This window comes from Gopherus flavomarginatus, chromosome 1 (genome assembly GCF_025201925.1).
Source record: "Gopherus flavomarginatus isolate rGopFla2 chromosome 1, rGopFla2.mat.asm, whole genome shotgun sequence".
In the NCBI taxonomy this organism is placed as follows: Eukaryota; Metazoa; Chordata; order Testudines; family Testudinidae; genus Gopherus; species Gopherus flavomarginatus.
Window position 1 is genome coordinate 115,773,160 of NC_066617.1, and position 26,664 is coordinate 115,799,823.

At 46.5% G+C, this 26,664-nt stretch overlaps 2 protein-coding genes across 2 annotated transcripts in view; both read right to left on the reverse strand.

Moving 5' to 3' along the window:
* The window catches only part of LOC127031580 (sodium- and chloride-dependent betaine transporter-like), a 348,260-nt gene that overhangs the window by 161,852 nt on the left and 159,744 nt on the right, over positions 1 to 26,664 (reverse strand). The window lies entirely within an intron of this gene.
* The window catches only part of SLC6A1 (solute carrier family 6 member 1), a 36,251-nt gene continuing 32,071 nt past the window's right edge, over positions 22,485 to 26,664 (reverse strand). The window contains exons 13-14 of the mRNA XM_050936293.1: positions 25,964 to 26,131; positions 22,485 to 22,589 (exon numbers count right to left, since the gene is read on the reverse strand). Of these exons, the coding sequence (XP_050792250.1) occupies positions 22,485 to 22,589; positions 25,964 to 26,131 (273 nt within the window). The remainder of the gene's footprint in view (positions 22,590 to 25,963; positions 26,132 to 26,664) is intronic.

Consider the following 26,664-nt stretch of genomic DNA (forward strand, 5'->3'; position numbering starts at 1 on the left):
TGCATTCCACAGACACCCACATGCCCTGGCAAAGAGCTTGTGCAGTTTAAGTTTCAGTTTAAGACAGGGAATTTCCCAGGGCCTGGAGGGTCACATTCATGATCATGTGTGCAAAATCTGTATTACCTGGAGATAATGATACATATCAGACCATCCCATGCTAATTCATTTTCTATGATGTTCTTAAACAGGAGCTTGTCTGGAGAAGCCCTTTCTGCCTGACGTTTAAATCACACAAATGGCTGTAAAGAGGAAAGCAATAGAAAAGATTCTCCGTATGCGATATGCTCACGCCCTACTTCCACCCTGCTCTGACTCACAGATATTCATTATTATTAACTACTGCAGACCCCAAAGGCTGCACTGTACCCACACAGAATCAATCCCTGCCTGAAGCACTTACATGCTAAAAGACACCCCCAATGCTATCTACAGATATACAGGACTGACATTCTCAGAGAGTATTTCCCAGAGCCCCCCCATGGGAGGCACTAGAGCTCAGGGCTTTAGCCCCTCAGGGTACGCCAGGGCTCGGGGCTTCTGCCTCATGGGTTTGAAAATATTTACTTGAATTTAAGCCCTGGGGATACATATTATATAATGCTCTCATTAAAACAGGTCAAAAATGCCAATTAATTTTCACAGGAAATTTTGAAACACATTAATTAATTTAGAAACTTTGAGAAAGTGCTTAAAGTTAAGCAAGCGCCGACATACTTTGCTGAACTGGGGCTATTGTGCACAGCCCTCAACGAATGAGACACGTTAGTCTGAACTCCGAGACTGGTTAGTTTCCCCCCTTCTGTTCATGGTGTTTCTGGAGAAAAGCTTTCATCCAAAGCCCAAAACAAATGAGGGAGCTGCAGTGGTTCAGTGCAGATCCTGCCTACTCCAATAGGTTCTCCTGTCAGCAGAGGTAATGCACCTTCCTGAGAGGTGGTAACTGGGGCAATGGAAGAATTCTTCTGTTGCACTAGGTCAGCATAGTTACATCTCTCAGTGTGTGGATTGTTCACACCTCTGAGAGATGTAGCTATGCCGATGTAATTTCCCACTGCAGACCAGCCCAGAGAGGGCTAACATCTGGGTCCGAGGAGAGCTACACAGCTGTGCAGCTCTCACTCCATTAATGGGAGGGTCCCAAGGAACAAAAGCTAACATATCCCATTCTATTGTCAATGAACTTCATCAGGCAGATACCGACTAAACAATCTGTCTGTGAAACAATTGTCCCTGAGGTTGCAGGAGTGGTCTCCCTTGAAGGCTACTGTGGGTCCAATTCTCTTCTCAATAGTAACATCAGTGTTAAGCCAGAGTTACTCTGCTGAAAATCCATTGAATTACCTTGGTGTAAGTGAGACTAGAAGCAGGCGCTGTCTTGTCTTGGAGATTCAAGTACGACACCCTTTCAAATTGCCCCAGAATAGAGCCTCATCAGAAGTCACAATGACAGTCCATGGCCCAGATCCTTTAGCAATGCCAGGAAGACTCACTGAAGTCAAGTGGACTGCTCATAAGTGAGAATTACCCAGCGAGTAAGAGCTGCAAATTTGTTTGTGGGCTGGACTTTGATTTCAGTTGCACTGGTGTAAATCCAGAGCAACTCGACTGTGGTCAACAGAGCGACTGGTGTAACTGAGATCAGCATCTGGTCTAGTGTCTGCACTGTCTTTATAAATCTGCACACCCTCATACCTGTGAAGTGCACGACTGCATCTCCCTGAAAGGGTCTAGTGACAACACAAATGATCAGGTTAACAGAAATGCCCCTCCCCACATCCCCCCTGGCCAGAAATACAGCCTGAGAATAGGAACAGACTGGGTATATCCTATTGTTGCTTAGCACAGATCATAGTGGTAGCACTTCCTGTCTCTCAATAGACCTCATTTCCACTTTTTTTTTTTTTGGCCTTTCTTTTCATTCAGCTTGCAGGATTTAAGTATAGACTGTTACTTCCATTCAAATCAGCAAATCATTCCAACCAATGTGAGTCATTCAGGACAATAGTGAGGCTAAATTTGTATGCAGCTCTTTGAAAATATTGGTGCTAAGGTTTCACAGTGAGATTATTTCAAGCAACACTGTAATATAGCGTTACAGCCTGACAGTGTCGCACACTGCTATGGCTGCAAACACGCTTCAGTCATTCAGCTCTGTCTGACATGTTCCTACACAAACAGTCCTGACCTTTTAAAACTCTAGCTCTGTCAATGAGTAACACTGAGCTCCTGTTAAAAAAAAGTAATAATAATTTTAAAAAACCACACACATTTGGACTGTAGCTATGACAGTGATTGGGCATTCTATCAGTGGATGGATAGCTAGATAGATAGAACCAAATTGATATACAATTCACACTTTTCTACCTCTGGTGCTATGCTGGTCTTTATTTCTCAATATCTTTCACCTCTTCATCTCTAATCTTCAGCTGACAAAGCTTCAAACTCAGTAGCCAAAGACATTCTGACAACCCAAGACCCACCCAGCACCAGAGACAGGAATGATTCTCATCCCTTTGGGAAATCTTTAGCGCCCAGAGGGCTTCTCATCCACACTTCTGTGCATTCACAGTACAGAAGTTTCTATGTGCCACTTGGCTGGGTGGGCTCTTAACATAATTATTTCATGGATAACACAAGCATTCACCTGCCATTTGTGAAAAATGTAACAGGATTTAAAATATTCCATTCCCTATAGTTCCAGTCCTTTGCTTTCTCAATAGCTCTCTTGGATAAGTAGCATCAGTCCAGCAGGCCTCAGAGACTTTAAGGTCAGAAGGGACCATTATGATCATCTAGTCTGACCTCCTGCACATTGCAGGCCACAGAACCTCACCTACCCACTCCTGCAGTAGACCCACAACCTCTGGCTGAGTTACTGAAGTCATGGACGATGAGTGCAGAATGGTGGGCATTGGATAGATCATAGCTGCCAAAATCTGGTCATTAAATTACACCCAGCTGCATAAGGTGCTTCCTGATTGTTCAGGTGCATCCAGCACCAACTAATTAAATCTGCATGCGCCTCCAGCCCCATATCAGTTAATTTTGCATCCCCCATCCCCATATCTATCCTTTGTTCCCGAGCACACCTCTGCCCCTCCTGCACTCTGGGAGGCTCTTCATCATCACCCCGGTTCCAAGCCCAGGCTGGAGCTCCACCAGGGACTTCTTGGTCTCTCACTCCCCAGACCTGTGAGTACAGGGATAAAGAGGAGGAGAGGGAGGATGGTCCACTGGTTAGGAAGACCTGGGTTCAATTCCTGATCTACCACAGACTTCCTGTGTGACCTCAGGCAAGTTACTTAGCTTCGCTGGCCTAGATCCTCAGAGGTATGTAGGCTCCTAGCTTCCATTGATTTCAGGCACTTAAATCCCTTTGAGGGTCTGGGACCCCGAGCCTGAGTTCCTCTTCTGTAAAATGGAGATGTACAGGCAGATCCAGGAAAAGGTTTGTGTTACTGCACCTCCATCTCCTGCCAGTGGGACGAGGTATTCTTTGGGACAATCGTTCGCTCTTGTGTCTATCAAGTCTGCTCCGATGTTGGACTCTCGGGCTGTCAAGCCCTTGCGGCTGCACAGGACAGGCTCAAATGGCGAACGATAGCTATGGCTGACCATTCAGCTAAGCGTTGAAGAAGAAGGTGCTCAAGTACCACAGCAATGAGGCCCATAACTACTGTAGATGGGGAGGGAGGAGAAGAGAGGAGTGGACATATTATTCATAAGAGGAGAGGCGTGAGCAGGTTGGTTTCTGCCCTGAGGGGTTGGGTTCTTTCTGCTCTCTCCTCGTCTCCCCTCTGGTGAAAATGGTGTCTGGTCCTCTCACCTTCTGTACTCAAAAACTTCTGCTGCTCCTGCAGGGAGCGATACAGCTCTGATTGGCTGCCCCTTCTGAGGAGGTGGGAGGATGGGGAAGGGCAACCAGTCAGAGGGAGGCTTTACCCACAGACTAATAGGCTTTCCCTGTAGACCCATAGTAGGGTCTTAAAACCTGTAAGCTCCTCCAGAGTTGGCAGGTGTAGATGGTGATTTATGCTGGCTGATCTCTGCTAGGACAGTTCCAGGTTTCATTCAAAATTGATTGGCAGCTGCAGTGCCTCTGGCAGGAGCGGTGCCAGAGCTTCTGGCGCCATAGGCAGAATTTGGGGGGTGGCATTTTGTGCGCTCCCCACGGGGCGCGTGGGAGCTTCTGGTTCCGCTCCCGTTGTGCCGCTGAAGAAGGACCCTCCACCAAAATGCCGCAGGCGACAGTGGCAGTCATTGAGCTGCTCAATTGCCTGCCTCTGTTTTCCGTGGCACGTCGGCAGAGGGTCCTTCTTCTGCAGCGCGACAGGAGCGGAACTGGAAGCTCCCGTGCACCCCGTGGGGAGCGCACAAAATACCGCCCCCTGAATCCTGGCGCCCTAGGCAACCGCCTAGGGTTGCCTAATGGAAGCGCTGGCCCTGGCCTCTGGTGACCCTCTTTCTTTCCTCACCCCTGGAAGGAAGCATTATCACAGAGGGCAGCCAGTATGACAGCTAGAAATGAGTGTGTTTAATAACATGTGAAACTGACATAGCATTTTTGTCCAAAGCACTCTGTAAATGAAGAAAAAGTACCACTATCCCCATTTTACAAATAGGCTAACTGAGTCACAGAAGCGTTAAATGATTTGTCCTATGTCTGGGCAGAGCCTGAACTAGAACCCAGGTCCTCTGATCCCTGGACAATGCGGTGTCCATATCTATGTATAAGGGCTTATCTTACACTGTATGGAGCGTCTACATGTGTATATGGATGCACAGATTTATATAGGCAGTCTAATCTGTAGATCTACCTACCTGCAAATATTGAGAATAAACTAAACTTGACTGCATGACATGAGGATGTATTTTCCTCCAAGTTTTCTGGTGATGGGAAATGTGATCTGTGTATACATGTCACACATACATCCTGGGATCCAAACAGTCTGCAGGCTGGGGATAATAAATTGTTTTCATTACACCCTGGCATCAGCAAGGAAGATGGACACCAACTGTGACTTTAATAGTTGTATCACTTCATTTCACAACAGATGGGTATTCATTTGGTTTTCTAGGCATTTCTTTTCTCGGGCCTGTTCCAAAGCCCATTTAAGTCACTGGGTGTTTTTCCATCAACTTTAATGAGTTGAGGATCAGGCCAAAGTGGGGCCTTTAGAAGAGAACTGGAATTCTTTTCAGATATTTCAAGTGCGGTGTGTGACAACTCTTTTTATAGCAGTACAGTACACCAGGCACCACACTAATAGATAAGGTGCAAGAGCTGCTTTGAAGAGGAAGAGTCCAGCTGGTTGATGAAGGCTTTCAGTGTACACACACCCAGTTCAATCACGTGATGGAACTCAGGAGCCACCCAGTGAAAACATACATTGAACTGTTTATTAAAGCAATAATGCTTCTCAACAATAGGACGAACCATAAACTCATTTCCCGGGCCGAGTCATCCTGAGACTACTAAGCATCTGAAATTCTCACAGGGCCAAATCCTGCAAGATGATGAGCACTGCCTACAAGCACCACACAGAGATTTCTTAAACATCATTGGCTTCAATGGGAGATACGGGTCCTTAGGCCTCCACTGTCAGACTTGTTGACACCAAGTGAGAGTAGCAATGGCGCAGCACGTGCTCAGCACCCCTCAGGATTTGGCTTGTAGTGAATATTCACACTGCCTGGGTGGCTCTCCCTATATCCACACCAATGGGATGTTTGTACTCTTGCACACTGCCTGGGTGCGTCTACCTATGCACGTAGCTTGGGCTGGTATGTGCTGCTCGTTGATTTGAGAACACTGGGCCTTTTGCCTCATTCTTTTCAGCACATCATCGGGTCCTGATGTGTTCAGATGATGTTGAAAAAATGCATTTAGCCAATGGCTGGGTTCTGAAATACGAAGAAATACAAAACAGTTTCCCTGCTACTCCTATATTCTTACCTTTGTAACTTTCTGACATATTCCCCTTTGACATGAAAAATGACCAAATTCAGAAGCTTCTTAAAAGTTAAGTTTTTAAAAAAAGTTTGAGTAAAATCATTTTGAATGATAGGTAAGTGGGAAAATATTTTCCCAATGTATATTAATAATAAATGAAATAATAAAATAAAAATAATAATAGTAATTTAATATATGGCCAAACCAGCTGAAGCCTGAAACTTGAAATATAACAGGGGCATAATATAAAATGAGGCCCAGCACCTGATGCGGGGGGTGGGGGGGAAGTGGAGTAACAAAAAAAATGATAAACAAGTGAAAAATGGACTGCTGAGCATGCTTAGTGGGCATCTGCTACGATTTTTAAAGAGCCTAATAAAGTTCTGATCATTCTGTGATTTTGTGCCTCTCTTTTCTGGCCAGGCCAAAAGGCTCTGGCAGGATAGGAACTGCTGTTGGGACAGTAGCTTGTAAACATGTGAGTGAAAGACACATGACAAGAGTCCTCCAAAAAATTGCCTAATATTCAGGCAAGAAGGAAAACACAAGTGTGTGGAAAACAAAAACAACCCACAGATCCTTCCACTTTAGTGGCTCTCCACCATTTTTGCTACATTCTACATTGTTCTGCACATTCTCAACTCTTCATTTTAAAAAGGTGCCATTGTTTTCCTTTCTGAAGACAGAGCCATCACAATGAAAGCGGGGCTGCGGCTGCCCTGTTAACTTTGGCTTGCAGAAAACTAACTCCAGCCAAACAACAGCACTAGCCAAGATGGGAATTTGTTCCCAGCCTCAGTCCAATACTCACACTTGGTTGGGAACATCACAGCCTAGTTAGGACCAGTCAAGTGCCAACATGATCAAATCCAAGGAATTTGTATCTTATAAACAAACAACTAAAAATGCCCCCTAGGAAACAAAATACAAAGCAGAGTGTTAACATGATGTTAAAAATAATGAGTAGAAAGAGCCAGGAAGTGCAAGGTTCCATCCCCGGTGGTGATCTGGCCAAGCTGTACCTATGGGACTGGATCCTCAGTTAATAGAGTCAATACAGCTGGGCCAATTCACACTGGCTGAGGATCTGGTCACTCAATATAGAATTTGCTGTTCTTGTTTTTCAGCTTCACTGACCTCAATAGAACAACAACAAATTTGCACCACCTGAAGACCTGGTCAGTAGCTTGTCAATTGCGTACAATAAAACATCTCCAATGTGCAACACAGTTCAGTGAAGATACCTTTTGGTGCCTTAACCTTTTACAGGTCCTGAATCATTAATACAGTGCATTGCAACAGGAGGGATTATTTACATTTAATGGGCTTCTGTCTCCTCTTACTTATATGGTTTTACACCAGTGTAACTTCATAGACTCCAGTGGAGTTGCTGCTGGTTTACACCAGTGTCAGGAAGAGGAGAATCAAACTTAATAAATATACTGGACTTGTCTGCTTTCATGTACATTGGTTTGATATTGGTGTCACTCCACTTAGTTCCACTGAACCAGCTAATATATCCCATTGTAGACAAGATCAGAACTATGTGCATGGTGTCAGTAAACTTCGAGGGCCAGATCCTCAGGTAGTGTAAACCAGCTTAGCACTGATTTTAATGGAGCTGTGTCAGATTTACAAGAGCTGAGGATCTGGCCCATTGGGTCCTGCATTTGGCAATGTACTTTTCATCTCAAACATAGCTGCTGCTGCTGCTGCTGCTGCTGCTTCATCCCCTTTTTTTGGTTTTGCCCTACGAAGGGCCATGTGATTCTGAAAAAAATGATATTCCCTTCCATAAGGAGACAAGCCTGGATCTGAAACTCACCCACCTGACTCTGTGCACAGAAACCCCATCCTCTGGCAAGCACTGTGAAAAGAACAACTCACCCAGCAGCTTGAGACATGTGACCAGGAAGGACACGTGCAAGCGAAAACAAGGCAGGGCCAAGATCCCTTAATAAATAGATCGTTCAGAGAGAAAACCGAGGCCATCTGTCAACTTGCCCAAGTAACAAGTGCTGGCACAATAATTAGCAGAGGGAAATATAGAAGAGATGCCAGTTAAAAATAGTAGTTTTTACTTTTCATACGGGTTTGTTATGCACCTGGTGAAAAATTCTGAACACAAGAGGATACAGTTCTCTCTCCCTGTGAATGCTGAAGTGACATTACTTCCTTTTCAAAAAGCAGTTGACACAGTCATGTCTCGTCATATCATTCATTGCTCCAAGACCTTCATCCCCTGCTATAGCCAGGCCAAATGGTAAAGCTTAAAATGTGCTAGGTTGCACAGGGCTGCAGACCTGGCCAATCAAAGACAGCAAAGGTGGGTCTGGACAAGTTAGTTGCTGGTGAGAGGATAGCATATATGAGAAAACTAAGAGATATAACCAATATTCAGATTTTAAAAACAAAGCTGCTTTCGAGCTCTGCACAGAAAACCTCAGTGCTGATGTTCTCACAGGACAGCAATGACTTTCTAGCAGCGACAGAGATGTTGTAATAGCTACAACAGTATTCTGTCACTAGTGTCCTAGCAGTGACGTTCTGGCAGTGACAGAGACCGTGTAGCAATGACAGAGGCAATGTAGCAGTAACTTTCTGGCAGTGATGGAGGTGGTGTGGCAGTGACGGAGGCAGTGTGGCAGCGACATACCAGCAGTGACCCAGGCAGTGTAGCAATCATGGAGGCAGTGTAGCAGTAATGTTCCGGCAGCGATGGAGGTGGTGTGACAGCGACGGAGGCAGTGTGGCAGCAACATACCAGCAGTGACCCAGGAAGTGTAGCAGTAAATGGAGGCAGTGTAGCAGTAACGTTCTGGCAGTGAGGGAGGTGGTGAGGGAGCGACAGAGGTGGGGTAGCAGTAACGTTCTGGCAGTGTTGGAAGTGGTGAGGCAGTGACGGAGGCGGGGTAGCAGTAACGTTCTGGCAGTGATGGAGGTGGTGTGGCAGAGACAGAGGCAGTGTAGCAGTAACGTTCTGGCAGTGATGGAGGTGGTGAGGCAGAGACGGAGGCGGTGTAGCAGTAACGTTCTGGCAGTGATGGAGGTGGTGAGGCAGCAACACAGGCGGTGTAGCAGTAACGTTCTGACAGTGATGGAGGTGGTGAGGCAGCGACAGAGATGGTGTAGCAGTAATGTTCTGGCAGTGATGGAGGTGGTGAGGCAGCGACAGAGGCAGTGTAGCAGTAACGTTCTGGCAGTGATGGAGGTGGTGAGGCAGCGACGGAGGCGGTGTAGCAGTAACGTTGTGGCAGTGTTGGAGGTGGTGTGGCAGTGATGGAGGCAGTGTAGCAGCGACATTCCAGCAGTGACCCAGGCAGTGTAGTAATGATGGAGGCGATGTAGCAGTAATGTTCTGGCAGTGATGGAGGCAGTGTAGCAGTAATGTTCTGGCAGTGATGGAGGTGGTGAGGCAGAGACGGAGGCGGTGTAGCAGTAACGTTCTGGCAGTGAGGGAGGTGGTGAGGGAGCGACAGAGGTGGGGTAGCAGTAACGTTCTGGCAGTGATGGAGGTGGTGTGGCAGCGACGGAGGCGGGGTAGCAGTAACGTTCTGGCAGTGATGGAGGTGGTGAGGCAGCAACGGAGGCGGGGTAGCAGTAACGTTCTGGCAGTGATGGAGGTGGTGTGGCAGCGATGGAGGTGGGGTAGCAGTAACGTTCTGGCAGTGTTGGAATTGGCGAGGCAGTGACGGAGGCGGGGTAGCAGTAACGTTCTGGCAGTGATGGAGGTGGTGAGGCAGAGACGGAGGCGGTGTAGCAGTAACGTTCTGGCAGTGTTGGAGGTGGTGTGGCAGTGATGGAGGCGGTGTAGCAGTAATGTTCTGGCAGTGATGGAGGCGGTGTGGCAGTGATGGAGGCAGTGTAGCAGCGACATTCCAGCAGTGACCCAGGCAGTGTAGTAATGATGGAGGCGATGTAGCAGTAATGTTCTGGCAGTGATGGAGGCAGTGTAGCAGTAATGTTCTGGCAGTGATGGAGGTGGTGTGGCAGCGACGGAGGCGGGGTAGCAGTAACATTCTGGCAGTGATGGAGGTGGTGTGGCAGCGACGGAGGCGGTGTGGCAGTGATGGAGGCGATGTGGCAGCAACAGAGGCAGTGTAGCACTGATGTTCCAGCTGTGGTAAGGTAGCAATGACATTTCATCAGCAACATTCCAGCAATAATGAAGATGTCTGAGGCAAGCAGCAATTGTCTCAACTCACAATAGTCTATTTTTGCCTAATCTTTCTGTAAGGTCCCTCCCTCTTCCTTTAAAACCAGGACTTTGGAACAAACAAAAGAGAAATGATGCGCCCAGGGGAATCCATCACAAGTTTCACACTGAGCACAGGTACATACTCAGGCAGCGCAGACATGATGAAAGAAAAAGCACTTAGTTAGGTACCTCACTGTCAAATCTCAGTGCCTTGATTTAAGGGCTCTCAGTAACATAGGAGATAACACAGTCCAAACCCTACACTGTTGTCTCAGACTAAGTTCCATTGTGGATAATGGTAGACCCCGGTAGAACATCAGTGATACCACACTAGAGGTACTGGCTGCAGGAGTGACATTCCTATCTAGCCTGTCAGCTTCAGTAAGGCCCTTAACATTACCTGAAAGTTTATCTTTGTGCCTTTTGTTTCCTTGTTTCATTTTTCAATGGTTATCATCACTGTGAAAAGGGGGGAAGAGAATGAATATGTCTCACCTCTCAAGAGGCTGAAGGACCCATTCAGTCCAAACTATGCTCATAATGCACTAAAATAAAGAGGTACTTGGGGTTGTATTCTTAATGAACTATCCCCACATAATCAGTCAGAGTCAATATATCAGCTGGTTGCATGTGAGCTGTGGTGGCTACCCACATACAGCTCTTAGTGGTGTGCTACATACCACACACCTGTCTGTTAGAGTGTGAATTGCAAACCTCACATATTCCCCTACCTAGGTGAATCCCAGGTACCCAAGTGTTGGGGTGTGAGCTGTGAACCCTACATATCGCAGGTAAGGTATGCTGCAAAGAGCACATATGCAGCTCTGAGGGTGCAAGTCATGAAGGGCACATGCACAGTGGTTAGGGGCTGAGCAAAACTACATCTCGAGAGCCGTTTGGCTGTGAACATCGCATGTACAGAAGGGGGGGGGGCACAGCCTGTGACTGATGCTGCTGCTCCTAAGAAGCTGCTTTCACTGCGAGAACATCATTGTCACTGTTGTAATGGGGCTGCTATGACACTGCTGATGGTGTCTACTGGGATATCACTGTACTGGCTGGGCTGGGCAAAGCAGGAATGTTATCATTTGAGCAGCTTCATTGCTGTGGGAATTTCACAGACGGAACATCCCTGCTTCGCTGCCTCCGTCACTGCCAGTCTGCCACTGCCAGGCCAGTTTTGCTAATCCACCGCCATCCCAGAAATGATGGAACGTTGTTGTAGCTGTTAGAATATCTTTGGCACTGCTAGAAAGTCCCGGTATGCTAGGGAGCACAGAGCTTTTCTAGGCAGAGCTCAAAAGCAGCTTTGTTTTAAAATACAAATCTCAGATATCAACCCTAATCTCCTTTCTGAGGTGCAGGCAGGGCACAGATATGGTGACAGACATGGCTTCTCTCTGTGTGATTGTCTGTCACACGCACACAGAAATACATTTCTAAAACAAACCAAGCTATTTCCCCTACAGGCTGAGAAGGAAGCAACCCCAAGCAGCTGTTACTGCAGTTTCTGTTGCTGAATGCTCGGGAGGTGCTCAAATACTCAGGTGATGGGGGCCATAGAAACACCTCAATAGGCAGAGAGAGGATTTCCTCCCAACCCCGCACTACAGGCAGAGATGAATCCCTGAGTACAGGCCAGGGACATACATGAAGATTTTGCCTCCTACTCCACGAGGTGAAGAGGATTTCATAGGCTGAAATTAGAGACACAGAGCCAGTTATATCGTCTAGTGCTCACCCCACACATCCCTTTCCCAGCCTCTCCCGAGGGAGGATTAGTCCTTACTTGTGCTTGTAAAGTGTCCAATTCAGTTTTAAATAAGGAATAGGGCTTCAACCACTTCCTTTGGGAAACTGCTCCCCAGCCTAACAGCACTCTCTGTCAGCAAACGTCTCCTTTCCCATCTCTGGCCCATTGATTCTTGCCAGAGCTTTTGCACCAACCTACAGAATTCCCATCCCACATAGGGTAAAACCCTCTGCACTGGTCTGCAGATTGTTATTGTGCCCAGTCTGAATTGTTGCTAAGTCAAACTCTGCATGCCCCGATTCCTGGGTCCAGCTAAGATGCACTTAGCCCCAGCTCGATGTGGGGGATGCCAAAGATAGTTTTTATAGACTTATCGATTTTAAGGCCAGAAAGCACCATCATGATCTGCTAGTCTGACCTCCTGCACAATGCAGGCCACAGAACCTCACCCACCCACTCCTGAAATAGACCCCTAACCTCTGGCTGAGTTACTGGCATCTTCAAGTCATAGTAAAGACTTCATGTTACAGAGAATCTATCGTTTACACTAGTTTAAACCTGCAAGTGACTCGTGCCCCATGCTGCAGAGAAAGGTGAACGCCTGCCCCATGGTCTCTGCCAATCTGACCCAGGAGAAAATTCCTTCCCAACCCCAAATATGGAGATCAGTCAGACCCTGAGCATGTGGGCAAGACCCACCAGGCAGACAGCTAGGAAAGAATTCTCTGTAGTAACTTAGAGCCCTCCCCATCTAGTGTCCAATTACAGACCATTGGAGATATTTGCTTCTAGCAGTCACAGAGCAACTTAGACACCTTTTCACTTCCTCAGTGCTGAAGTGTAACTGATGGTAGCAATGGGGGGATATTTTTGCAAATCTTCTCTCTGTCTTCCCTTTCCAAGGCCTAGGATCGAACAGCTTCTGTCCACAAGAGGCCTTTTCCCATGTGAGGTGGTTGTGCTAATGGCTACATTACAACCATCAGCTCTTCTGGGGACTTTGACCCCTCTGCTCGCAGGCCAGGCAGGGCTGGGCCTTTACCTGTAGCCACTCAGTTCAGGCAGGGGCCAGTTAAACTGAATGATTTGAAGGTGGAAATCTCTCTCACTTCTCCAGCCAGCATCCTCTGTTGCTAAAACAGAACGAGAGGCAGAAGCAGTGATTTGCATGGCCATGGAATGTGCCTGCCTGATAAACTCTCACAGGCATCTCCTGCCGTCAGGAGCCACTCTGCTCCTGGCCCCCCATCATGCCCCTTGCCTCCTCTCTCATTCACTGTGATGTTGCTGCTGAAATAAATATTCATGGAGTGGAAACCAGAGATGAAAAATCCTGGGCAATGCTGCTGCTGCTGACACCGCTCGGCCAAGCCATGGAGAAGGAGATGTCATTCGTGCACTGGCACACTGACGGGGGGGGGAGACAGGGTGCATGAAAACAGCGCTCTGTGTGCGTAAGCATATGTATCTGCAGGGCTTTTCTTCTAATTGCGCTGGAGTTGGAGCTGGCTTTAGTTCAGCCTCTGTGAGAATCTCCAGCTCCTTCGAGCTGCAAATGCGTCCGAGTTATTTTTAAAGGCACGTCAGCTTCTGCGTGTGCAGCAAGAGGGAGGCACAAATGAAAGCGGCAGCAGCAGTTTGGAAGGACTATGCTGGCACGGAGCCCAGGTTGTGCTAAATGCTGACTGTGAAGTGCAGGAGAGAGCTATGAAGGAGAAAGCACACTCCCTCCCGGGCTGGTCTTCTGAGTCCAGGAACCTGAGTAAGGACAGAGAACAAAGTGGCCTGGAGAGGAGGAATTGCTGCTGTGGCCCTAGGCAGAGGGCTGGGGTGTGGGACAGGCCAGGACAGTTACTGCCCGGCCTGTCTTGCCAATGCCCCTCACTAGAGCTAGGCAACATATTTTGACCAAAACTTTTTCTCTGCTAAAAATGCAGACTCGGCAACACAGCGGATGAGCCTTTCAGCCAAAAGCAGTTAAATAATAATAATAATAATCACAACGAAACTTTTTGAATTTTTGATTCAAAATGACATTGGTTAGAAATCACCTTTAATTTTATTTTCAAAAGTAAAATCATTTTAAAAAAGCACAAAAACAAAACAAAGAGTCTCATTTCAGGCAGAACAAAATGTTCAGTTCAAACCAAACTTAATTTGTTTTTCGCTTTGCCAAGAATTTTGAATAGTTTTGCTTCCAATTAGATATCCGGAGAGAGCTCATTCAGACCCTGCTTACATGAGGAGTCATGATATGTAATGGGATTGTCAAGACCCATTTATGTTAACATCACAGCTGTCAGACAGCCACACAGCATGTACTAAACTCAACTGGGGACTCTCCAGCCATGGGCAGTTCTTGGCTCGCAGGATACCATGGATGATGGATGGAGGGTGAGTGCTCAGCAGAACTCTTGGCTTCCTTCTTCAGATCTGGTTCCATCTTGACTCTTGTGACTAGGTTCAGCTCTTCTGCTACAGACAATCAGCTGCTTACTACGAACGGGTCATCATGGCAGATATGGTCATGTGCTTATCTACACAGATCCATGCACCAGGGAAATTTAGTCTCTGGCCTTTGTAAATCACTGGGCAGGACCCATCTGTCTGGGATGTTTTTATAAATCCTTTTTGGTTCAAATCAGTTTCCCCTTAAGCAAGGTTACTTAATATGTAACCCGTCTGCCAGGTGGTTAATGGCAGCAAAAAGGGCCAGGTTCAAAATATGTAGGGTCATTCTTGCTAAATAATTAAACTAGCTCAAGGCCCCACCCAGAAGCCTTGGAAAATTAAACATATCCTCCCTGGGTGCTCTTAGCACGTAAAACTTCCCCACTCACAAGCCCTCCAAGATTGTGCACAAACAAGGGAATCTTTATTTTGGGAAAGGGAACACAATCAAACTTGGGGAAAATGCAGCAACGTAACAGAAATGCAAATAAAGAGTAAAACACACACCCTGCCACCACCTTCAAAGTAACTTTGGCAGTAGTCTACCTAATTCCCTTCCCATCCACCAGTGAGAATGTTCCACATTCAATGTTTCTTGACTGCACCACCCCACCCACTCACAAAACACTACTCACCATTTAGGTCAGCAAACAGCAGTACTCCAAGTATCTCTTTGCAGATCTATCACTCATCTGAAGGGAGATGCTTGCTTGCTCCTGCTTGGAGATACTACTCCCAAACCCAGCTTAGTGGTTCAGCTGTATTAAAGTGCTAGGAAGGTGAGGCCTCACCAAAATCTCTACAGCTTGTCTGCACTATTTCTCACATTAGCCTGCAGGATGAACCAAGAGCACATAGGTTCCTTAAGTAGAATTCTGCTACCTGAGACACCAGCTCTTTGACACAGAGTGAGAACTCTTTTGATCATTGAACCTGTCTGGGAGCCCAGTATCCCCCAGGAATCCAAGTTCATGTACAGTTATGGTAACTCCCCGAGTGTCACCAGAGGATTGTGGGAAGGTAGCACGTGCAAATAATGCTCTCTCTGGCAGTACTTTTTCCTTTTCACCAACAGGGGGAGTAGAGAGTTCTTTCCCCTTGGGAGCTTCTGGCCACAGGGCTCACAAATAGCTCCCCTTCAGTGAATTACCACAATAACAATTCCAGCCTCTCTTAGGAAAACATCTTAAGTCTCCCATCTCAACCAGAACTGCTCTTTTGGATTCGCAGACAGAGGTGGGACATATGTTCTCTTCAGGGTCCGGATCATCCCCCCCACCTACACAGAACCTGGGGAAGCAGAGGTGTGTAAGCCACACAAATGTGGCTCCAAAATCGAGCAGTTGGAACACTCAGACATTACAGTATCATTCCCCCCGGGCACCGAGGCACATGCTTTGCTTCCCACTGCTGCTGGGCACTGGTGGTGCTGGCAGGCTCTGGATTTAGGGAGAGGGGCATATCACTGTCTCGAGGGTGCTGCACATCCCCATAATGCAGGTGTGTCAGCCAAGTGCAGTCTAAGTCAGCTTGGGAGCAGGGTTCAATTGCCACCTCATTCTGCATTCCTGCAGCACCTACACGTGGAGTCTGACATCAGATCTCTGGCTCAGTGCCCTCATAACCAAAAGGGCTGGTCTGTCTCAATTCACCATGTTCTTTGTACTACTTGCCCACAGTATTGTGTGAGTATGAGGGTGAGCAGCCCAGATCGTGCCTCCTCAACACAAGGCTGAGATGGAGGTGCTGCAGAGCCACCCTGGCCCAATGGAGGAGTACGGTGCTTCCTCTACCTCCTGGGGAGAAAAGCCAACATTGCACACCCCTTGGGAAGGAACAGTGTATGCTCCTGTGCATGGCTAGCCAGCAAAAGAAGGTAGGCCATGGCCCTCCCCCTTTGGAATTGACTTGTGCCCTTGGCAACACTAGCAAGGAGCAATCCCTGTATAACTGAGCATGTAGTGTGCCTCTCAATCAGTCAAATTGCTCTTCCATTGCACATCATTCAGAGGGAAAGGAGTCACTTGGGAGCATCACTACTGATTCTGCGCACTGCTTATTTGACGCATGGTGGTGTGCAGTTACCAATTGCCATATGCAATGTCAGTATGTACGAGCACAGATCAGACACACAGCTCCACGTGGATATAATTTCAAAATCTGTCTGGAGGGCAGGACACTCATGGCAAGTAGGCTGGATCTGGCCTCCAGCCCCAGCATTTGCTACCACAGAACTAGGACTAAGATTAACACTACTACCAGCTGAGCGAAAAAACAGCAGCACCCACGGTACCAACACCATAATGAAGACAGACAGGCCAGGATACTATGGTACAAACACAGACCACAATAGACTGGCCTCCTTCACAGTGCAGAGAGCCACCCTCCTTAACTGCCAGTATGACATGCTGGTGACTGGTGCTGTTGGGTCTTAAGGCCTGGTCTCAAAATAGCAGCCATTTAAATCTGATTGGAACTGGAGAGTGGGGGAAAGGCAAGAAGGGAATCTGGCTGATGTGATTTTTGAGGTCCAATAGTTTGTTAATCACCAAGGCTATGTGAAATTGGAATACCAGATTTCCAATGCATTCATTACTTTATGTTCCTATTGGTTCATGAGGGATCATAATTTCAAATGGCCCTCGGCTCCCAGGGACAGACAAAAATATAGGCCATTTACCAGACAAACCAGGATGCATTCAGCACCCAGACAAGTGGAGCCAGTCCACTTCTGACCAGATTTCATCCTTCAAGCCTCTGATGGCTGCAAGATTGACACACAAGTGCACTAGCACCAGGAATAATTCTCTCTGCCTCTCAGTGCTATAAGGTCCACTTAGAGCCCCAATTCCCAGATTCACATCCCCAGCCTCTGAATGCTAGAGGTGTCACATACCAGTAAGATAACAACAGAGTTCACACTCCTGCCACTCCGTAGTGTAGGATCCAGTGCCAAGGAGTAAGGAATGAATTCTGAAGTGCTGTGGATGTTATCCAAACTCACACCATCTCAGAGATGGCTCCTCAAACTCTCTCTCACATGGAGGCCTGGAGGAACCATATACAGTAATTTTCTCTCTCTTGGTACATATATCATTCCTCCGAATACCTTGTACATTGATATGAAATACCTCTGGCATACACAATATGCATGGCTATGATTTCACAACACACACATGTTGCACGGTGAGACCTTTCCAAACACATCTTTTAATATAGATTTCAGGTACTACAGACTACATCACAATCCTGTAATAGTCTAGCCGAAGCCTACAGCGTCTAGGTTCATGCCATACAGCTTTTGTACCTTGTAAATGTTACATATATTTTACACAATCAGTGCCATCTGTTGGAATGAATAGATGAGAATAGACTTGTGGGAGACCTTTCCACTCCTTGGGGGCTGTGCCCATTTCTTCAGAAAGCTGTAATTGTGCAGCTGTCTGCTCATCCCTAACTCTGCATGCTGCTGCTGAGAGCCGGGCTGCAATGGAATTTTTTTTTTTTGCAGTCCTCAGTAAAAATGAGGATTTCAGAGAAGATTTGCCCACACCTCTCTAAATAGCATCTTAGAATTAAGAGGTTTCATGGAGGATTATTTTAACGAAGTGCCAGGGGGGAGCTGGCAGGTGCTGTGGAGCACCGAGATCAGAGAAAACTCATTAGCTTGTAGGTAAAGCTAGCACTTAGCGAGGAAGTGCAGCCTGCTTGTGTGACATGCTCTGGGGAATAAGGGAGGAGGTCCCACAACCTTCACCATAGACGTGTCCTCTCCTGTGGCTCAGAGGTTCGGAGGGGTGTGATCACTGGGAACAGTCCATCGAGGGAAGAGAGTTTCAGCCAAAAGCAAGTCCTAAAGATGATCACAACTACAACCAAACTCCACCAATGCCTATTACACCGGTGCCAGAATCTTGAAAGCAAAAAGGGCCCAAACTAGGACAAGAGCAGCATATGAGTGGTATTACCAAGATGTAGCGGGACAAGAGTAATCATTGGGGTGACACAACTCCTGGCTCTAAACTAGACAGAAAACCTACATTAGGGAGAGGTAAGGAGTAGCGCTATATGCAATATAAAAGACTATACAGATTGTTGAAAAGGAAATTCTGGATAAGGAAGTCCATCTATAAACCAGACCTGTGGAAGGTATAAATTCCAGCTTGTAAGACTACAACTGCAGAGCAAAACAGTATTGGTAAATGCTGAAAGGCGCAAGATCAGGAAGGGCAATCAAAGCTTCCAGAACAGTGATAGCGAGTGACTCCAACAACCCTAAGAGAAACTGATGCAACGTGGTTTGGAAAAACAATTGTTTTTTAATACCATCAAAAATGATTGTTTGGAGCAACTCATTCTGGGGCAGGCAAGAGAAGCCATTTTTTAGTTACTTCTGAGTTGGATGCTGAGCAATTTCACAGGAGTGCTGAGCACACGCAACTTCCACTGGGAGTTGAGGTGCTCTCTGCAACTCTCAGAAGTGCTCAGTGCCCTTTCAGAATTGGACCCTCCACTTGGATGAGCCACTAATTAACAGAGAGTGTGGGAAGAAAGGAGACAAGAGGGTGGGCTGGGAGGAGGGGAAGTGGATTGATCACAACTGCAACTAACCTCCACAGATGCCTATTGCTCTGGCACCAGAAGCTTGAAAGCAAAAGTAAATGATCAGAAAGTGCCAAGACTAAGACAAGAGCTGCACATGAATGGTATTTCTGGGACATGGTGGAAAGTGGAAGTGAAAGAACAGGAGAGGAGAATGAGATAGAGAAATCAAGAGAAGAAAGAGAAAGAGAGAGTTCAGATGTTGCAGTGATGAGGCCACAAAAGAGGGAGGAAGGAGAGAGGGAGAGAAGAGAATATGAGGAAAAGGAAGAGGAAGAGAAGGCAAGAGTAAAAGAGAAGAGAAGGAAGAAACAAGGAGGAAAGAAGGGAAGTGAACAAGTGATTAATTCTCACTCAATATATTTTATTAAGTGCCTGTATGCAGAAACTCACGGGCTGGCCCAGTGCTGCTGCATTTGAAATGATGTTATGTGCATTCCACATGCAATACTGCAAACCAGAGAAGTGTCACAACATGCTTGTGTTACCAGAACAAGACAAATAGAAGTGGAGATATACACATCTCCTGAGTTCTCAGGGATTTTTGTCCTTTTGAATTCCTCCCCCTACCTCAGACTTCAGAGAGTCAACATTTGTAATCACAACCCGTCAAAAGCAATTCTCATGACAAATGCTGAAATTCACTCCTGTTGAAGAGGGCCAAGAAGTATGCCCTTTGTCCAAGATTTTTGGGAATCATTAATGATGTTGGGTGCCTCCATTTGTGACTTGACGCACCTTAAAGTAGCCTGATTTCCAGAGCTTGGGTGCTCAGCTCTTCCTGAAAAATAAGGTCTTAAGTTGGCCACCCAAGAATTGAGGTACTCATAATCACTAGAAACTCTTGAAAATCTTGGCCTTTATTTTGAGGACTTAAGTGGGTCTTAAGTGATGCACAGGTCCAAGTGCTGGGCCTCTGCACAGACATCATTTTCACACAAGCATAAGCAAGTTTTAGATTTATGGGACTCAAAAAAAAAAAAACCATCTTGCAAACTGTGTCATAAAGGTAGGACAAGATGGAAGCCCTGACAAAGGAAGGAAGTGTATGTGGGGTGATCCCTGGACCAAGTGTTGGGGTTACTGACTAAAAATATTGCAGGACATAAGAGCTACTCTTCCATCAGACCTTGGCATGATTATCCAACAAGTTCTTGGAATGTATTGGAGACAATGTTTTATTTCAGAAGGTGGAGAAAGTTACTAGGGGAGAGGCTGTTCTAGATTTGATTTTGACAAATAAGGAGGAACAAGTTGAGAATTTGAAAGTGGAAGGCAGCCTGGGTGAAAGTGATCATGAAATGGTAGAGTTCATGATTCTAATGAATGGCAGGAGGGAAAACAGCACAAAAGAAGATAATGGATTTCAAGAATGCAGACTTCAGCAAACTCATACAGTTAGTAAGTAAGATCTCATGGGAAACAAGCCTAAGGGGAATAATAGTTAAGAGAGTTGGCAAATTTTCAAGGATATATTAAGGGCACAAAAGCAAACTATGCCATTGTGCAGGAAAGATAGGAAGTACAGCAAGAGACCACCCTGGTTTAACCAGGAGATCTTCAATGATCAGAAACACAAAAAAAGAGTCCTACAAAAAGTGGAAACTAGGTCAAATTACAAAGGATGAATATAAACAAACAACACAAGCATTCAGGGATTAAATTAGAAAAGCAAAGGCACAAAATGAGATTAAACTAGTTAGAGACATAAAGGGTAACAAGAAAACATTCTACAAATACATTAGAAGCAAGAGGAAGACCAAGGACAAGGTAAGCGCGTTACTCAATGTTGGGGGGAAAAGATAACATAAAATGTGGAAATGGCAGAAGTGTAAAATGACGCTTTTGTTTCAGTTTTCACCAAAAAGTTTAGTAGTGATTGGATGTCTAACGTGCCAGTGAAAATGAGGTAGGATCTGAGGTTAAAATAGGGAAAGAAAAAGTTAAAAATTACTTTGAAAAGCTAGATGTCTTCAAGTCACCAGGGCCTGATGTAATACATCCTAGAATACTCAAGGAGCTAACTGAGGAGATATCTGAGCCATTAGCTAATATCTTCAAAAAGTCATGGAAGATGGAAGAGATTCCAGAAGACTGGAAAAAGCCAAATATAGTGCCAGTCTATAAAAAGGGAAATAAGGACAACCCGGTGAATTACAGACCAGTTAGCTTAACTTCAGTACCCGGAAGGATAATGCAGCAAATAATTAAGCAATCAATTTGCAAACACCTAAAAGATAATAAGGTGATAAGTAACAGTCGGTATGGATTTGTCAAGAACAAATCATATCAAACCAACCTAATAGCTTTCTTTGACAGGGTAACAAGCTTTGTGGATGGGGGGAAACAGTAGATGTGCTATATCTTGACTTTAGTAAGGCTTTTGATACTGTCTCACTTGACCTTCTCATATACAAACTAGGGAGTAGATAGTGGATATGGCACATACAGCATCATAGGACACAGGGGTGGCTCCAGGCCCCAGCATGCCAAGCGCGTGATTGGGGCGGCATGCCGCGGGGGGCGCTCTGCCAGTCTCCGGGAGGGCGGCAGGCGGCTCCGGTGGACCTCCCACAGGCATGTCTGCAGAGGGTCTGCTGGTCCCGCGGCTCCGGTGGTCCACCAAAGTCACGGGACCAGCGAACCCTCTGCAGGCACACCTGCGGGAGGTCCACCGGAGCGCCTGCCACCCTCCCGGCAACCGGCAGAGCGCCCCCCACGGCATGCCACCCTACTTGGGGTGGCGAAATGTCTAGAGCCGCCCCTGATAGGACACCACCTAACACCATGCCAGGGTGTGTTGGGATGGAGCATATCCACATTATAAACAATGTCTCCTCCACCAGTACAAGGGAATCTTATATCTATGGCTCTGTATCAATGACTGCTAATAATAATAATAATAAAGCTGTGTTCATGGCTGAAGGACAGCAGCTTCAACAGCACAGCACCCCTCATGCCTGTCCAGATTGCTGAGGGGTATCCAGTAGCCACTAATATTCTGTATTCCTGGTTGGTGCATCCATTGTATAGCATTTAGGACTATTTATTCATTAAAGGTCCTTTATGCTGTATTAATTGATAATCATCTGGAATTTGAATCCATAGCCAAAATACAGCTATTTTATGCTGTGACAGCCTTGCTGTTCATTAGAGGGTGCATGGTGGACTTTGGTATAGAAGAGGGGCTGAAGAACACAACAAAAAAGGAGACGTTATTGTACTATAGAAAATACCACCTCTGGTCAGCAGGAAACTAGGGCCTGGGACATTCCTTTCTGGTGGTATGGATTGGGATCATAAATTACGAAGACAGTCACTGCACATTGTCCTTATGGAGTTTAAAACAGAGTCTTGATCAGCTGGGCTAAGGGGCAGTGCCATGAAAGGGCTCCTCTGTTAGATCCTTCCCACGCTGACTGAAACCAACTGTGGAGTTGGGGACACACAAGCAGCATCAGAGGAAGTCAAAGGGCAGCGGTGGGAGCAGCTATAGAGTAGGATGAAGAGGTTCTGCCCTCTGCCTAGACAGCAGCATCGGAGACTCTCCCATTCAGTGAGGTCTTCGCTTTTAGTCCATTGTTCTGAACATTCACCTCTTGCGAGGGCTGAGTCATCTGCTGAAAACGCTGTCCAGGAACAAAGAAAGATTACAGGAAGGACACAGGTAACCAGGGGAAAATGAGGAGACCCTTTTACCACCACCACCTCCACACGTGGCATGTGGCTGAAGCTGAAGGTCATAACCCTTCTTTCCAAATTGAAGAGACATCCCTAGTTACAGCAAGAGGTCTACCAAGGGGATAGTGAACACTGAAGGTGATTAGGACAATTGCTCCAGATACCACACACCTCCATTTGACAATGTAATCACTTCTCCTTTGCTCCTCTACTATACACAGTTCTCTCTTCTGAATGACAGAAATCACCATTACAAAGTAAGCCAGTAGTTACCGCACAGTTGTAGCAGCACCTAGATGCTTAAGCTAGTCAAAAAAATTTTTTCAATGAATAAAAATGTCAAGGTACTTCCTATTTCACAGGATTCAAAACGGACCCATTTTTCATTTTCTATTCCATTTTTCATTAAGTTCCCATAAAAAATGGTATCCAATGGTTACAGAACACCAAGGAATTTACAGTTTATGGCTCTGATCCTGCATGGCCCTTTATGCCAGCATGAGTTCCCAATTATATTAACCTGATAGGATCAAAGTCTAAATAAAACTGAGGTCCATTGGTAGAGCTGTGTCTGGAAGACAGCCAGGGAGAATGAATGTGGGAGAGTACAGTCCCTCAGGCAAGGGGGCACTCACTGTCTGAGCAGTATGGGTTGAATGGACATGGAGGTTAAATACAAGGAGGGAAAGTGGTGCTTTAAATTATGGAACATGAGGTAGAGGGGAAGGGGGCCTGAAGTGAATGGACATCACTGAGCTGGAGAAGAGCTCCTTCAGGAAAGGGAAGAGCCCCTGGACTCAGACATATCTGAAGTGTTTCTTGCTGGGTGAAGCCCCTGAAATGTTTAGTGAGGCTGTCCTGCCATTCATGTGCTTTTTTCTTACATTTATGCTCAGTAGGATTAAAATGGCTTATAATCTTTCCTGTGTGTCAAAACCCCTTTATTCTACACTGACATCTAATTTCCCTCCAGCCTCAGCTCTGTTACAAGCTAATCCTCTCTCTCACACACACACATTCTCTCTCTTTCTCTATCTCCCTACTGCCACCTGCTGTTTGCTGCTAGTGCAATGGATCATGGAGGCCAGGGGCCTGGGTGTGTGTGTTGGATGCCTCCGAAAAAAGTGACATTCCACTGAACTGGCAGAACAGTCAGTGCACTCAGGGATATCGAGTCTGATAGAGTGAGAAAAGGGAGGGGAAGGTAAATAGAAGCCAATCAGACTGTTGTTATTTCTAATTTCCATTGACTGACATTGTTAGTATGCACCAGATGCTGAGAGAGCTCCTGGAGCAACAGAATATAACTGCACTCCATGGGCCTGCAAAACAAGGATTCAGTGGAAACGTGGATAATCACGTGGGCACCAGGTGGGATCTCAGGTTACAGATGGATTCAGAGGCACAACTACAAGGATTCAGCTCAGTTACGGGCAGATTGCGATATCCTTAATCACTTGGTATAGTACAAGTTGCCCTGCTGAAGGCAGCGGAACTACTTGAGGATTTCGATGCTACTCAGTGTGTCAGGACATCACAATCTGGCCCTCCCAGCCTGCTCCTGGTCCCAGTGAACTCAGGAGAATACTTTCCCCAGCTTCCAGGGGTGGCTCTAGACATTTCGCCGCCCCAAGCATGGTGGCATGCCACGGGGAGAGCTCTGCTGGTCGCCGGTCCTGTGGCTCCGGTGGACCTCCCCCAGGCATGCCTGCGGAGGGTCCGCTCGTCCCGCAGCTCCACTGAAGCCGCAGGACCAGCGGACCCTCCGCAAGCACACCAGCGGGAGGTCCACTGGAGCCGCAGGACCAGCGGACCCTCCGCAGGCATGCCACCGAAGGATCCCTGCCTTCCGCCCTCCCGGCGACAGGCAGAGTGCCCCCTGCGGCATGCTGCCCCAAGCACGCGCTTGCGTGCTGGGGCCTGGAGCTGCCCCTGCCAGCTTAAATGGAATAGAATTGGAACCAAACACAGAGAGGAACTGATGCTCCAGTTAAGAGACAAGAAGGGATTTCCCCTCATGGTACATTACCAGTGAGTGGCAGGGAGGGGTGGTGGGTGTTCATACCATCCTATGGAGCTCTGAGCAAGGATCATCTGTAAGGATCAGAGATGGGTCAGAGTGGGGATTGTTCGCTTTAATTCTCAACACGATTCACAGCCTATTGCTATCATAAGTAGAGAGAAGGGTAATACCCTGTGACTGCCTTTGACTGAATCTCTTCTTCTGGCCCAAAAGAAAATGACATTATATACTGGTGCAGCGCTGGGGCCTCTCTCTGTCCTTCTTTCATTTTTAAAGTGAATTGAATGCTGGTGAAAGATTGGAGACTGACAGGCCTTTTTATCCATGAGACAGCCAGTTCCACTGCAAACCTCCCTCACCAATAGATCCTGGCTCTGAGCTAGTTCAGGCTTCATGCTCATTCAGAACGCGGCATCTTTGCTGAGATTGTGACATTCATAGATAGAACTGGGCCGGAACTGGAATTTCCACCTTTTCAAACATTTGCTTTCATTCCAAGTCAGAACAAAAAAGAATTCAGAAATTTCCCATGAAAAGGTTTCATCCCAGGACGGTCAAAAACCATTTCCTTTTGATTTTAACTTTTTTTGAAGAAAAAAAAAAGTATAACATAAAATAAATTTCAAAATGAAAACTCATTCTGAAATGAAAAAAATCAAAATGTTCCATTTTTGAAATTGTCCAGACAGAATGTTCTGACCTTCGCAAAACACATCATTTCAATTTCTTTTTTCAAAACAATTTTTTTTCAGAATCAACATGTCCCCTTGGAAAGTTGTGTTTCTGACAGAACAGCATTTTCCAATGGGAAAACATTCTGGTGGAAGATTTTCAGACATCTCTCTATGTAACAGTGATATGCTGATGTGGACAGCAGTCTGCTAGGAATGGGACCAAGAGTCCCTTGACTTGTTTCACATAAGACACCGAACAGGAATGAAAAGGTAACAATTTTTGGTCACTACTGACCTGTGAGGGATTGTAGCCAAGAGGTAAAGGCACATATCTCCTTACCCCAATCCCCTAAGGCATTCATTTGCCTCAGTGAGGAAGGTCTTTCTATTGGCTTACATGGAATGTGTCGTGCAGGAGGTAGTAGAAAGCATAAGGAGCAGAGCAGAAGAGCGTAGAGGGTATTGGGTGATGAGGAGGAAGTATTTGGGAAGTCTTGGCTTACAAAGACCCCAGGAATCAATGCCATGACACAGGGGCTGCATGAAGTTTATAGTGGGTTGCTGGTGGGAAATTCCCTCTGGACAGATAATTGAGCAGAGGCAGAAGTTGGAAAGTTGCTTTTACCTGTCTGATGGTCCCCTTGGAGGTGAAGAAGTAGTACAGCATATAGCCTGGAATCAGCACCATGGAAGACAGAGCCATGAGCCAGCCGATGCCCTGCCCCCATGAGGGATAGACATATTTCCCCAGGGTCAGAGGGGTCATTTCAACCACACTGAAGAAGAAAACACCCTGAAGAAACAGGATTAGCAGTCACATCATAGTATGGCACAAGCAGAAATATTCACTGACTTTGTCCTTTTGAGAGTTCCCTAAATTCTCACTATGAGTTATAGTCAATAATCATGCACCATTCCCAACAGACCCCTGAGCCAGGGCTCCTGCACTGTTCCCAACAGCTCCCCGTCCTCCCAGCCAGGACTCCTACACCATTCCCAAGAGCTGTCCCCCAAGATCCAGGGCTCCTAGACCAGTCCCAACAGCTCCTCCTACAGCCAGAGTTCCTGCACCAACTGCACCTTTCTCTCTAATCTTCTCATTCCACCAGAGATTGTTTCTACCCCATTTCCTACAGCAATTCTGGCTGAGACAGGCCAAGAATGCACGATAATGTTTTCCCCATGGTCAGTGCCCCTAAACTCCCCTGCCCCAGCCAGGGCACTTACACCCCTCCCTACTTGGGCTTCTGCTGCACACCACACTCCCAAACCATTTCCTAAACAGTGTCCTCTTAGCTGATTCTCAGGAGCTAGGAATGCTCCACA